Source organism: Notamacropus eugenii, chromosome 5 (genome assembly GCF_028372415.1).
Source record: "Notamacropus eugenii isolate mMacEug1 chromosome 5, mMacEug1.pri_v2, whole genome shotgun sequence".
NCBI lineage: Eukaryota > Metazoa > Chordata > Mammalia > Diprotodontia > Macropodidae > Notamacropus > Notamacropus eugenii.
In genome coordinates this window covers 28,948,875-28,963,248 of record NC_092876.1, presented here as the reverse complement: position 1 = coordinate 28,963,248, position 14,374 = coordinate 28,948,875, and the positions used below count along the sequence as shown (strand labels likewise).

Here is a 14,374-nt window from a genome sequence, read left to right as displayed (position 1 = left end):
GACTCATTTCACTCCCTGTCACAGGCTACTTGTAAACAAAATGCTATACAAACAGAAGCAGAGTGCTGAGGGCCTGGATGATTACCTCAATGATCTCAAGTGGAAAAATGTCTGCATTTGGAGCTGGAGGAGCTGTGTTCAAATCTTTATTTTATTGTTGCTTTCTTCTGTTAGTTACTGCCCATGTGAACACAGGCAAATCACGAGCTAACAAGCACTTGAAGGCAGTGGGGTGAGGAAGTGGCCCAGTCATTCTGGAAAGCATTCTGAAATGATGTCCCCAAAGTCACTAAATCATGCGCAGCACTTGCCCTAAGGATACGACTACTGGGTCTTTACCCCTAACGAGATCAGCAAAAGAGGAAAAGGACCCATATTATAAAACTATTCCTAACAATTCTTTTTAGAGTAGAAATTAAGGAGGTATGCCGATCAATTGGGGAATGACTGAACAAATCATAGTATATAAATGTAATGGAACATTATTGTATGTAAGAAATGAAACGATAGAAAAGGATGAGTTCAAAGAAATCTGGGAAGACTTATATGAACTGACACAGAATGAAGTGAGCAGGATAAGGAGAACAATGTATATAATAACAACACTGTAAAAATAAAAAGTTTTCAAAGACTTAATGCTTCTGATCGATGGAATGACCAACTCCAATTTCCAAGGCATACTGATGAGGCAGGTTACTCACGTGACAACAGAAGCAAGGCACTCATGATACAGAATGAGATAGACATTTTTGGACCAATGTGAGAATCTGTTTTGCTTGCCTATGCATATCTGTTTCAAAGGCTTTGGTTTTCTTTTCTTTTCTTTTTTTTTTTAAATTAGAGAGGGAAAATATGAAGTAGAGAAAATCAATGTTACCTGAAAATAAAAGTTTAAAAAAAGTTGGGCTGGATAATATCTAAGATCTCTTCTAGCTAAATCTTATGATACTATAAAACCCTGCATTTTGCAAAGGCTGTAGTTCAAAAAAGGGGAATGGTTTACACAAAATTATGCAAAGTGAGGGCACAAGTGGCAAAGTCAAGATCAAAATCTAGGTCTCCTGACCCCTCCGTTTATTTTCCAAACACATCAAAATGACTCTCAATTGTTAGTTACCTTTTCATAAGCAGATTATCTTGTCTCTTCATATATACTCTAAGCTCCTTGAGAACAGAGATTATCTTACAGTCAGTCAATAAATACTGATTAAGAACTGCTTTACTTGCCAGGCACTGTGTTAAGTATTGTAGAATTTATACACAGAAGTAAATCAGGATACCACGATGGGCAGAAAAGATAATTTAGTCCATTCAATGTCCTAGTTTTACCAACAAGCAAATACAGTAACTTGCCCATGGTCAAACAGGTTCTACATCTGCTCCTCCTGTTGGAGTCTTGCTTTTCAGCCCAGTGCTAGTTAGTTAGAATTCTTAGCACTACCAAACTTTAATGGGTTTGCTCCCAGGAGGAAGAGAATTAGACTTTGCAATGGGATGACAGAGGAGCTCATCTTTCAAAACAACAAGGCAGGAAGAGACAAAGATTTCACCTTTTATTCAGTCTCTGAAGGACCCTCTTAAATTGACTTCTAGAACTCTATTGCTCCTGGAAGAGGTTATCATTTTTCATTTGGCTTGAGAAAGTGGTCCACTTAACAAAAGGGGGAGGAGGGAGGGAGTGATCACTCCTGACTTACTGTCAGTACTCAGATGAAAGTGTTACTTACAGAGAGGAACAAAGCCTTCAAGAGGCCCAACAGGAACCCGCTATTTTCTGCCATACTTACTCAACTCCATGTGCTTTAAGAGCATCGACTTAGCAAGCAGCATACATAGACTACAGAGGCAGAAACGATCCTCATTCGTTAGGCAGTAATATTTCCAGGGCCATTCCTTCCACTAGTCAGGAGACTGCCAGGAAGGACGGGTGGCTCAGATGAACTACTCGGACAATACTCTGGATAAGGAAAATAAAACTTCTCAAAAACATTTAGATTTCAGCATGATTAGCTTTGACAAAACAGAGGTGCCTGCAGCAGACAGGGCCACTTAAAATCTCAAATTAGAATTACAGAAGCATCAAACAGCAGAACAAAAGAAGAAATCCCTTGAGCATCAGTTTAGTCCAACCCACTCATTTTACCAAAGGAAAAAGTAAGGCCAGGAGGCAACAGAAGTGGATCAAAAGAGGCCTCAGAATGGAGAAGAGCTGACTACCACCCCAGGTTTAGCACCGCATCGGATACCTAATGCTGACCTCTGGTGTACGTGTGTGTCTCCCTGACAAAGTCACTTCACCTTAGGTCTCCAGCAACTAAGACTATGGAGATGCAAAAAGGGGCCTTGGTGGTGGCAGCTGCCACCGTGAGGTTGCACACTAATGACATCTCCCAGGTAGCCAGAAAACAAAAATAAATAAAACATCAAAGATCCAGAGAGAGGGAATCATTTGGCAAACTTCTCCCAGCCTGTTAGTGGTACCACTAAGCTGAGAGGAAGAAGGGCTGTTTTCAACAGGCCTAGTCCTACAATCAACCAATGAACATTTATAAAGTATCTACTTAGCCCAGTCTTGCACTGGGCTAAGTACAGGGGACGCAAAAGGGGCAAAAGGCAGTCCCTGCCCTCAAGGAGTTTATAATCTAATGGAGAATGCAAACAGTTAGATACAAACAAGCTATATACAAAAGAAAAAGAAAATAACTAACAGAGGGAAGGCACTGGAATTAGGAGGGGTTAAGGGGAAGGCCTCTGGTAGAAAGTGGGATTTTAATTGGGACTTAAAGGAAGGCAGGGAGAGAGCTCCATGCCCAGAGCTGAGAGGCGGAGGGTCTTGTTCAAGAAACAGCAAGGAGGCCAATGTCAATGGAGTAAGGTGTAAGAAACTAGAAAGGGAGGGGTAGGTTATGAAGGGCTTTAAAATGCCAAATCAAGCATTTTGTATTTGATCCTTGCAGCTCTCCAATCAGAAAGGCACAGGAACTGAGGGTCCCAAGGAAGTGTTGGGTACCCAAACTGAAAGTCTCCAGGATGATAAGCTCCTCTTCCTGGGGGAGTTGAAATCAAAGCAAAGGAACAGCGGGATATGATGCTGAAAGGATATTAGAGAACAGATCATCTGAGTCAGAAGGAGATTTGGAATACAGACTGTCTTATGTGGCTGGAGCGACACCATCACTTTTATCAGGCATCCTGACAAGTTTCAACATGGAGTGTAACCCAGTAGCATCTGGCCTACTTTGTGATACCAAGAAGTCGCTCCACACAAAGCAGCTCCTGACTGGTTGCTACTTTGGGGTTCTGAATAAAACAATTTCTTAACAAAAGGAAAACAGCTAGAATGCTTTTTCTAAAGGTACATATGCAGAAATGTGACCTTACACAGACACATACACACAAATCAATCACAAGATGAGTGACCCGACCCTCTGAATTAGCTGTCCTCTGTAGGTTAATGCAAAGCCAATGGGAAGCAGCTTCAAGAATTTCCACTGATTTAAAGGTTTTATCCCTACACAAAGCTCTGAATAGAAAGTGTTAAATGTTAAACACAGAAAAAAATTAACCTGTGGCAAAAAATCTCAGTGACCAGCCAAGAAGTGCCAATGGAATATTCTGTACTTCAGGTACACACTGAGATAGAGGATGTTTATGTTTACGCTTAAGATTCTAGGATTCTGTGTTGCTTCAGAAATGTTACCAACTGTCATTCCGACCAGATTAAGGTGGAAGCCTGTGCTCTGCTCACAGACTCTGCCTGCTTTCAAGCCTGTCTCAGTGAAGGACTCCCATGAAGACTATTCTGCTATTTCAACATTCAAGGCTTCAGAGACCCTTCTAGCTCTGACCCTTTGTGTTCTACATTCTAGGATCCCCTTCCAGTATGAGAAAAATAGAAAGGCAGGAGGGGGCAGGTTATAAAAGGCTCTGAAGGCCAAACAGCATTTTGTATTTGACCCTGGAAGTGATAGGGAGCCACTGGAGCTGATTGTGGAGAAGGGTTGTTTATTGAATAAATAGGACATGATCAAACCTGTGCTTTAGGAAAATCACTTTAGTGGATGAATGGAGGATGAACTGGAGTGGGGAGAGGAGAGACTTGAGGCAAGCAGACCCATCAACAATTACTGCAATAGGAGTGAGATGATGAGGGCCTAGACCAGGGTCAGACCAGTGTCAGAGGAGAGAGTAGAGCATATTCAAGAGACATTACAAGGGAGAAATCAATAGACCTTGGCTGCAAATTGGATATGGGGTAGGGAACTGGATATGGGGAGATGGTGAGGCATCCAGAATGACTCCTAGGTTGTAAGCCTGAGGGACTGGGAGGATGGTGTTGCCATCTACAGGAAGGGAAGGTAGGAGAGGAGGGAAGGGTTTAGGGGAAAAGATAATGAATTCCACTGTGGACATATTGAGTTAAAAATGTCTACTGGAGATCCAATTTAAGATGTCTGAAAGGCAGTTGGAGATGTGAGATTATAGCAGAGTTTGGGGCATGATAGATAGAATTAATACAGATGGAAATTAAATCCACAGGAGCTGATGAGATCTCCAAATAAAGTCATATAGAGCGAGAAAAGAAGAGGGCCCAAGGTTCTAAGAATTTAAGAAATGAACAAATATTCAATCAGTAAAATTTATACTACTGAGTCATTCCATTTTATTCAACAAGTCTTTGCATGGCCCTGCTCTGTGGAGAGTCCTGTGGTAGGGCTAAGGAAGATACCAAGTTTAGATAAGAAATGGTTCCTGGCCTTCAGGGAACTTACACTCATTCCATTAATGCTGATCAAAGACCTACCATGTGAAAGGTTTTGTTCTAGGTAACATGATTCATTCTAATATAAATTCCATTCCTAATGCGGCTCCCCACCCCACTCCCATCAAAGGGGAACACATTACCTTGGGGTTCCTTCGGAGACTGCGCAGAATGTTTCGCCTCCTTGGGTCTTCATCTGTTTCATAAGGGATCACAGAATTGTCTCCTTTGTATCCCTGGGAGGCCTGGTCCTCCTCTTTTTTCCGGATGGGGCCTAGTTCATCGTCACTTCCCACACTGAAGCTGGTCCTGTAGCTGGCAAAGCGCCCTAAGCGCGTGCACCGTGTCCTGTACAATACAGGTTTGCTCACCATAGACACTTTGCGCCCTCGCTCCAAAGAGCTGGTGTCCATTTCACTATCAGAGCCATTGGCACTCCCGTTGGACTGGGCTTTGTTGATGTTCCGGATGGTGATGATTTTGCCTTGGGTGCTGTCATGTGGCACGGAGTAGATATTTTCCTCCTCATTCCGTGGCTTGACTACAGCATCCATTGGCTCTGCATAATCTGAAGGATCAAACCCATCAGCAGGGAGCCAGCTACTAGAAGACACTGACTTCCTCTGGGCATCCTTATGCCCTTGGTCCAAATAAGACAGATCCCCTTTTATCTCAAAATGGACAGGAGGCTTTGGTTTCACTGGTGGAGGTACTTTGTTGTTGAGCTTACTCTCAATGCTCATAAAGAAAGACAGACTATCATTCCCCTCGAGCTCCATGGAAAGCTTAGAATGATCTTTGGACAAGGAGGGCAAGGACGTATCTTCTCGGAAGAGGCCATAGGATGGGGGTTCGATGTCTTCTTCGGAGTCAGGAAGATTAGAGTTGCAGAGAGGGGAGCCAGCCCGGGGGGAGTTAAAGACTTCCTCAGTAGTGCTACAGGCCTCAGCAACATTATCGTACATATGGGTGGCCTCAATGATATTCTTCTTTTCTACCACGTCTTTGAAAAATGGATGGAAGATCTCCAGTTTGTGCTGAGGCTGGCCACAGGGGAGGTTTGTGAACCTTCCATCAATCTCTTGGGCTATCTCCTCTCCTTCGGTCAATTGTTCCCGGCTTAAGTCATTGTCTAGAACATCGGTTGTGCAGTCAGTGAGAGCTACAAGCTGAATGGGAATGATGTCCTGCACTTCACAAAGAAAGGCACGTAACATAGCCAAGGAGGCCTTCCGTTTGGCTGAATAAAAAACTATGTATCCATGAACCAATCGGCTTTTCCTAATGCTAAATGAGGAATGATATGAAAGAATTGACAATTCGATGCGCTTTTTGTGGGGTCCTATTATTGGTAATTCAAGTAAAACCGAGTTGTTGCTCCCGCCCTGAGAAGGCTTACATGTTTGGGATTGGAGAACAGGAAAAAGAATGTCATCTGTATTAAATGGATCTCCACACATCAGACACATTACAATCCGCAGATCAATGTCAGCCAAATCCTTAATACTAGCAGTTGAACTGACAAGATTTAAGTTACGCTTGGAGTCCAAAAGTCCTTTCAAAACTTGACTAATTTGCTTCTCATTGATGTTGCGCCCATAACCAATGCCAGCAGAAGCTGGATCCAGAAAGACACACTGCAGCTTGCTGGCAATCTGCTGGCCCTGTTGTATTAAGCTATGCAGCGTTTCACCACTAGTGTCTCCTCGCTTGTTAACTAATATTAGCGTCAGGGGAAGATGAACCAAATGATTGTCCCTACGGCCAAGTGTTGACTCTCTACTTTTTTCAATACTTTCTACAACATAAGAGAGAGATTCCTTTGAATTGTAAAGGCAGAGACAACCATGGGGCTGAAAGGTTGGTGTCTGGAAAGAATTGACAGGAAGTCTGACATTGCCTTCTATTGGCCTCAGAGACAGTTCATACATTTTGCCATCTATCACATACTTGTCATCATTTGTACAAAGAGCTCGAATCTCATTTGCTAATTCTCTAGCAAGACCATCCTTGCCAAGAATAACCAGGTTGATCCGATCTATGTTGGGGTCAGAAAGTGAGTTTTTTTGATTGCGATCAGAAGGTCTAATGAACCGAGAACTAATCAGGTGTTCAATTTTGGAGTCAACACACATGGGGCAGCTGGGACAAGTCTCCTTAGTTGGGTGGTACACAAAATGAATGTGCTTTAAAATGAGAGCATCCCGCTCTGCCTGTAGCTTCTGCAGAGCTTTGAATCGTTGCTCTTCTCCCAACACATCCTGAATGACACCCATCTTCTCTTTACTAGGTTTAGCATCAAGTTCTAGTTCATAGAACAACTCAGAATATTCTAGGAGTAGTTCCTGAAATTCTTCCTTGGCTTTGTCTATAATCTGTTTTTGGTGTTTGCTGTAGATATCCATATATACAGATTCTTCCAGCCACAGGTAAAAGTCTTCATTCATGATAAAACTACGAGCCTCTTCCCAAGGTTTCCCAGGAGTTATGAAAGGAGACGTCTCTAGGTTTTCTTTGAAAGCCCTTCGCATCTCGGCTCTTTTCCTCTCATTCCTCAGCTTCTCTAAATGGGCCTCATACAGCTGCTTAGCAGGTACAGTATCCATTAAATCAAAAGGTATTCGTTCATTTTCCATATTGTCAATGTGGCTGGTGGTATCCCAAGGTGTTTCTTCAAGCACAACAAACCACTTTAGAAATTCTGGCTTGGTTTCCAATAGCTTTTCTGCTTTGATGCAACTCAAGTGGTCAATTTCATCCAGATTGGGGATGAGGGCTTCAAAGGCCAGTGGGAGAGCTGCAAGGTAGAGTTTCCTGCGCCGCTCAATATGCTCATGCTTGAGACGATGGGTGTGCTGCAGGAAGAGTTTCTTGGCTTTCTGCGTGCCCTCGAGGTAGACGTAGTCCTGGTACTCGGGAGAAGACTGCATCTTGCGGCTGACACCTGGCCAATTCTCGTTGTGGCTCTTCACAATACGGCTCACCAGCCACTCGTACTTGTCTTTTGCAGTTGCTATTTGTTGGCTCTGCTGCTTCAGAGCCTCAAAGTATGGGATGATTTTCATCTTCCCCCGACTTTTATCAATGAGCTGCACTAAAGTGCTAAAAGCCAGGTCCACATTCACATTAGATCGAGCTGAAGTCTCCACAACCTGGAGATTCTTTTTGCTTAAGGCAAAAGTATGTGCATCTCGAATGTACCGCTCCACTCCCTCGTCACACTTTGTCAGAACTACCACGATAGGCTTTTTTGTCTTGGCGAGTTGATTGTAAAGGTTTGAAACAAACTTGAGCTGATCATCAAAGTTCCTGTTCATGCCCCTGCTCACATCAATGCAGAGAAGAAAGCCATCGATCAGCAGCTTTCCTTCTGGCATTTGTTTCTGTTCAAAGTCCTGTTCCAGCCCCAGTTGGTCAGTGCAAAAATACATGAGCTTCTCTGCTGATGCAAGTTTGGTGGCTGCAGCTCTCTTGATATAAGGCTGCAGGGCGGTGCTCCGGTGAGGTTGGAAAGTCTGGTCATCAATAAATTCAGTCTGCTCCACAATGTGAATCTTACATTCCACACAGTCTTCCAGGGAGCGCCCCACTTCTCCCCAGTACAAGAAATGGTCATTGTTGACAACCCTCCCACCAAAGTCACTGGTGCTGAGGACAGAGGTATGGTCCAAGTGAAATTCATCAGCACTGGGGCGAACGAAACGATTGCACAGGCAAGACTTCCCAATGCCGCACTGTCCTTTCTCCTTCTCTGTCCCCGACAATCCCACCACACTGACATTGTAGGTGGGAATGCGGACATCTTGCTTCCTTGCCATCATCATCGTCGACACATCCTGCCAGGGTCAATCACTTCCGAGATGATTCGTGTCTTCCAGTGTCCTATACAACTTCCCCACTGGCCAAGGGAAGAACAGTCATTACCAGTGCAGGCAAACTGCCCACACGGGAGAAGAGACTGTACTCATAGTGCTTCTGTACCAGCAAAAGTTTCTCATCACTCAGCAGCCAGCATTTCCCTGCGGGACAAAAAAACAAACACACAGCCAACATTATAATGCTGAAATCAAAGTACTGTCATCAAATGAAAATAATCACGAATACGAATAACTCCTAGTCTTGAAAAGGACCTCAATATTTAATTTTCTGAGAAGTAAAACACTTAATTTCTTTACAAAATAAGCACATTCCTTTTGTAAGAATAAATGATATGGACACATGTGCTTTGGTTGCCAAGGACTAATGATCTTATCATCCATACTGCACCTTATTTAGACATTCTGCCCTGGTAAGGTGGTATCTCAAGTGCTGCAACCAGTTCTAAAGACCACATTCTTAGGAAAAATACTGATAACCTCGACTAGTTCCACCAAAATGCACCAGAATGGAGGGAAGGGCCTCAAAATCATCTCAGTGAGAACTGATTGAAAGAATTATGGTTATATAACCAAGAGAAGGAGAGATGACGGAGAAGATGACTGCTGTTTTCCAATATCTGTCCTTCTATTTGTGTCCCCAGTATCTGACATGGTATCTTGCTCAGGAGCACATGATATCTGTTGAATTGAACTGATAATCTGCATGAAAAAGACTGGTTTTACTCTGTTTAGGATTAAAGAATTTAAAGCTGAGAGGGACCAAAGAGATAGTCTAGTCCAGGAGTCCTTACGTTCTGGGCTTTATGAGCACTTAAAAAAATTTTTTTGATAACTGTATTTCAATATAACTTGTAATTCTTTGTGGTCTGTTTTATACAAATAGTCCAAGGTGTCCATAGGCTTCATCAGACTGCCTGAGGGGCTCATAACCCCTTAAAAAGATCTCCTGTAAATCCAATCTCCTATTTTACATTAGAAAAAGTAAATGCCCAGAAAAACTGAAGTGCCTGGCCCAAGGTCAGACAAGCAGAAACAAAGTGAAAATGTGAGTCCCTACTTGAACTGTATACCCAGGAGTCTTCTGTTGCCGTGCTAACCCCTTTGTATATCAGAAGTCAACAGACAAAAAACACAGGAATGCAAATTTTACTAGAAGTGTTCATATAAAGACTGCATGACTACTCGTCAAGGAGGTTGTAGGAGCTAGATTAGACTACTTTAAAGTTCTATCCAATTTAAAGTTTATAATTTAAGGACTGGAAAAAACCATCAGCTGATCATTAACATGGTCAAATTCACTATCTCTGGAAATTACCACGGTGAACAAATTTTAAATAAACAAATTATCAAATTATCTTTTAAATCAAGTTTACATCTTATAAAAGCCCAGCATCTTTACAATTTTTTATAGATAGGAATGTAAGAAATGCTCTGCTCAAGAGACCAAACAGTCTATCAAATTTCATCATCTCGTCTGGGGACAGCCTGAGATCATCGCTATCCACCCTAAGCAATGCCATCAGAGATGCTGCTCCCTAAAAGGTCGTGGAGGCCAACTCTGTGGAAATACAACTTAGCTAGACAAAGGCTAGAAAGAGGGAAATCAATGGATGCAAGTAATCACCTCATAACGACATAAGGCAGCATTAAAAGGATTCCTGCCTCAGCAGAAAGAAATGAAATAAGCACAGAAAAGAGATAAAACATTTAGTCCCTCCCTTCATGTTAAACACAAAATAAGCAAGAAATGTGTGTGAGCACTGGAAGTATATTTTTAAAAATCCACTAAAAAAATTAATATCAAATGGACTAAAACTAAGTACACCAACACGTAATTAGGAAGCCAAAAAGGCTAAACCAATCTTCAGCTACATGATTAGCAGGAATGTCTAGAATAAAGGAGGTGATCATTCCAGTCTTGCCCTGGTCAGACATCATCAACATCATCATCACTCATTATACTTCATGGCTTGCAAAATCCAGTTCACAATTTCATAGAACTTTATGGCTGACAAAGTGTCCCTTGTATAAAGTGTTCTCTGTATGACTCTTCTGTGGATAATACAAACAACAGTAATACCCCTTTTACAGATAAGGAAGCTAAGCCTCAAAAAGTGACTTGTCATTGATCATCTGAATAGAGACCCAACCTATAACCCTGTGGTCTAAGCAGTATACCATGCCCTCTCTTACAGCAGGAATTTGTCTAATTAGTGCTCAGGACAGGGGCAACACAACCATATGTTCAGAGGAAATCAACCAAGATGATGAGGAAATTCAAAACTCTGTAACAAGAGAGTAAGTGGAAAGAACAGTGTTTGACCTTGAGAAAATGGGCAAGATGGGGAGAGACTCCCTGCTGGATACAGGAAGACTAACTTCAGTTATCTGGAGAGGTATCACATGGGAAAATGACCCCTTTCCAGACTGTAGGAAAACAGGCACTCTGATGCTCTCTAAGTGGAGCTATAAGCATCCCATTTCCATTCTGGAAAACAATTTGGAACTATGCCACAAAAGTCACTAAACCATACATAACTTTTGACTCAGTTATGGTACCACCATGAGGAACATACCCTAAAGACTAAAAAGAAAGAGGGGAAAAAAAGAGGACCCATATGTACAAAAATATTTTCAACAGCTCTTTTTGTGGTGGCAAAGAACTGAAAATTAAGGAGGTGTCCACTTCAATTGGGGAACAGATAAATTATGTGAATATAAAGGAATAACTATAGTGCTGTAAAAAATGATGACAGCAACAGTTTAAGAGAAGCCTGGAAAGACTAGTATGAACTGATGCAAAGTGAAGTGAGCAGAACCAGGAAAGCAATTAATACAATAACAACATTGTAAAAATGAAAAACATGAAAGACTTAGGAAGTCTACTAAATGCAATGATCAACTGTGATTACAAAGGATTGATCATGAAAAATGTTATCCACACCTCCTGACAGAGAGATGATAAGAGTCAGGGTGCAAAAGGAAACAAATATTTTTGGACATGGTTAATATGGTAATTTGTTTTGCTTATCTACACATATCTGTCACAAGAGTTTTGTTCTTATTTTTATTTTTCCACTAAGGGAAGGAGGTGGGAGGAAAAAATAAATGCTTGAAAACAGAAAAGAAAATGACCTCTTCCCATCTTGCTAGTCCTTTAACACATTACTGCCTTTCACATACTCTATGGTTTGGACCTACTGACTAGTTTGCCATTTACTGCACAGGATCATCGGCCTCATGTGGACATGTACTGGCTGCCCTGAATGACTGTAGACCTGTCCTTTCTCACCTCCTACAATCCCTGGTTTCCTTAAAGGCTCCAACACCATTTTCTCCAAAAAGCCTTTCTAAGTCTCCACAGTTGCTAGTGCCTTTCTCACTAAGGGTACCTGCCATCTACTTTCTATTTCAGTTTTCTAGAATGATTTCTACATCTGCTGTCTCCTCTGTTAGAATATGAGTTTCTTAAGGGCAAAGGTTGCTTTATCTTTGTCTATGTATTCCAACAGCTTAATGCAATGGCACACAGTAAGCACTTAATATGTTCTTGTTTACTTTACTGCTTTGAGCTAGCGGCAGAAATAAATCCAATGGGGAAAAGTTACAAAGAGGCAGATATTGACTCACTATAGTAAAGAACCTAACATTCAGAGTAGTCTAAAAATAGTTTTCTCAGGTGGCACTTTGTTCTTAACTGGAGACTGGATAACTACTAAAGAAAAGGGATCTGCACTTAGGTGGAGTCTGGGCTCGGGTACAAGCTCAGAGATTCTTCCGAGCTCTGAGATTCTCCAAGTAGCAAAACCCGATGTTTTAAGTGAAATAACTCATTCAAGTTTCAACTATGATTATCATCTGGGGCATCACGGGAACTGTGTACAACACAATACTCTTTGATGAGGAAACAAAACTGGAAACACTTTGAACCAAACCAGTAATTGCATAACTCTATGGAAGCAGCATCAAATTCAAATAGACTTGGATCTCTGCGGTCACATTTTGACTTAAAAAATATCAAACTAACATTTTCTATGTTGCATAATATTCTTAGATTTGTTAGATATTTCCCAATCACATTTTAATCTGGTTTGGACTAGGCATGATTTTGACACTTCTGTTTCATCACTCAATATCCTCACTTATGAAATGAAAATATTTTTATAACCTACTTTACAAAACTGTGCGGGGGTAGGGAAGAAATGCTTATACATTTTAAAGGAATGCGATCAATTCTCAATAAAATTAGCCCCTAAATGTACAGGCTACTCTCAAGGTCTCTAACTTGGCCAAAGTCACGAATGCCAAGTAGTGATACCAGATCCACTCCAACTAGTCCCTGTGTGTCTCTAGCAAATCCTAACTTCTTGATGAGTCAATTTCTATCAAATAGAACCAGGAACGTATGATCCTTACAGCAATCTTGAGGTTAAGAAATGTGATTCTTTGTAATTCCTTCAAGGTTAGATACAAGTTCTAGCTGAAACTAGATGCATTGCTTGAAATGAATGTTGACTCATTAATGTTTGTTTTTATTTTGAAAAGCACATAAAACGGGGGGGGGGGAGAATAACTTGCAGCAAGATTCACTGATAAAGATGCTATTTTCAAGACACATAAAGAACTAATTCAAATGTATAATAAGAGTCATCTTCCAATTAATAAATGGTGAAAGGGATATAAACAAGCAGTTTACTGAGGAAGAAACTGCCATATGAAAAAATACGCCAAATCATGGATAATTAGAGAAATGCAAATTCTGAGGTTCGATTTCATATACTCATCAGACTGGTTAAGTTGACAAAAGAAAAAAATGAGACATGATGGGGGACTGTGGGGAAACAGGTATGTTACAATTACTGATGGTGGACTTGTTTTCCAAGAACCGTTCCAGCTAAGTATAAGAAATGTTGATCAACAATAGGTTGTCCAGTCAATTAATTTATAGGATCCTACATTTAGAGTTGGAGGTGATCTCTGAGGCCATCTAATCCAACCCTCTCATTTACTAAGTTGGAAACTGAGGGTCGGAGAGGTTCAATGCTTTAGGATGATAGATGTAGAACTAGCAGGGTCTTTCGAGATCATCAGTTCTTCTCATTTTACATAGGAGGAAATAAAGGACCAAGAGGTTAAGTGATCTGTGAATTCTTTGGTTATGACAACCCATGAAACAAAGAAAATACAAAATGGCCCTCAATCCTCTTCTATTTCTGCAATGTGAGTGGCAGAGTGGTGGAAAAGGAGACCGAGGGAGCTAGGAATCACACAGATGGGAGAACACAGAAAAGAGTCGTAAAGGATGGGCAGACACAGATGGGTTTGTGATATTTGCCATTGGTTCAAACATCAAAAATGATGAGACTGCAGGTCCATTTTAGTTTCTTTTGACATCAATGACTATGCATTTTTCTAGTAGAATGTGAGCACTTTATGAAAGCAGAGACTGCTCAATGTTGTATTTCTATCCCTAGTGACTAGCAGCTCCTAGCACAAGATAGGCATTCAATAAATGGGGTTGATCTACTCTCAGTGAAGTGATTCCTACTATCAGCATTTTTATTTTTAAGTTTTACTGATGCCTTTTCTTTGTATATCAGTCATTTCCTAACACACTACCCTCACTGAACTCTCCTTGTAACAAATGGTTTAGCAAAACCAATTAAAATGTACACATCCCCCATTACAGAACCTTTTCTTTTTTTAAACAAGCAATGAAGGGCCAAATCAAATG

General features: G+C 41.3%; 2 protein-coding genes across 2 annotated transcripts in view; both read right to left on the bottom strand.

Annotated features, from left to right (window-relative positions):
• Positions 1–8,723, bottom strand: part of ARHGAP35 (Rho GTPase activating protein 35) — a 78,610-nt gene extending 69,887 nt beyond the window's left edge. Inside the window, exon 1 of the mRNA XM_072608095.1 lies at positions 4,906–8,723. Coding sequence (XP_072464196.1) covers positions 4,906–8,586 — 3,681 coding nt within the window. The 5' untranslated portion in view covers positions 8,587–8,723. The remainder of the gene's footprint in view (positions 1–4,905) is intronic.
• The window catches only part of LOC140507443 (uncharacterized), a 66,336-nt gene continuing 59,006 nt past the window's right edge, over positions 7,045–14,374 (bottom strand). The window contains exon 3 of the mRNA XM_072615532.1: positions 7,045–8,781. Coding sequence (XP_072471633.1) covers positions 8,645–8,781 — 137 coding nt within the window. The 3' untranslated portion in view covers positions 7,045–8,644. The remainder of the gene's footprint in view (positions 8,782–14,374) is intronic.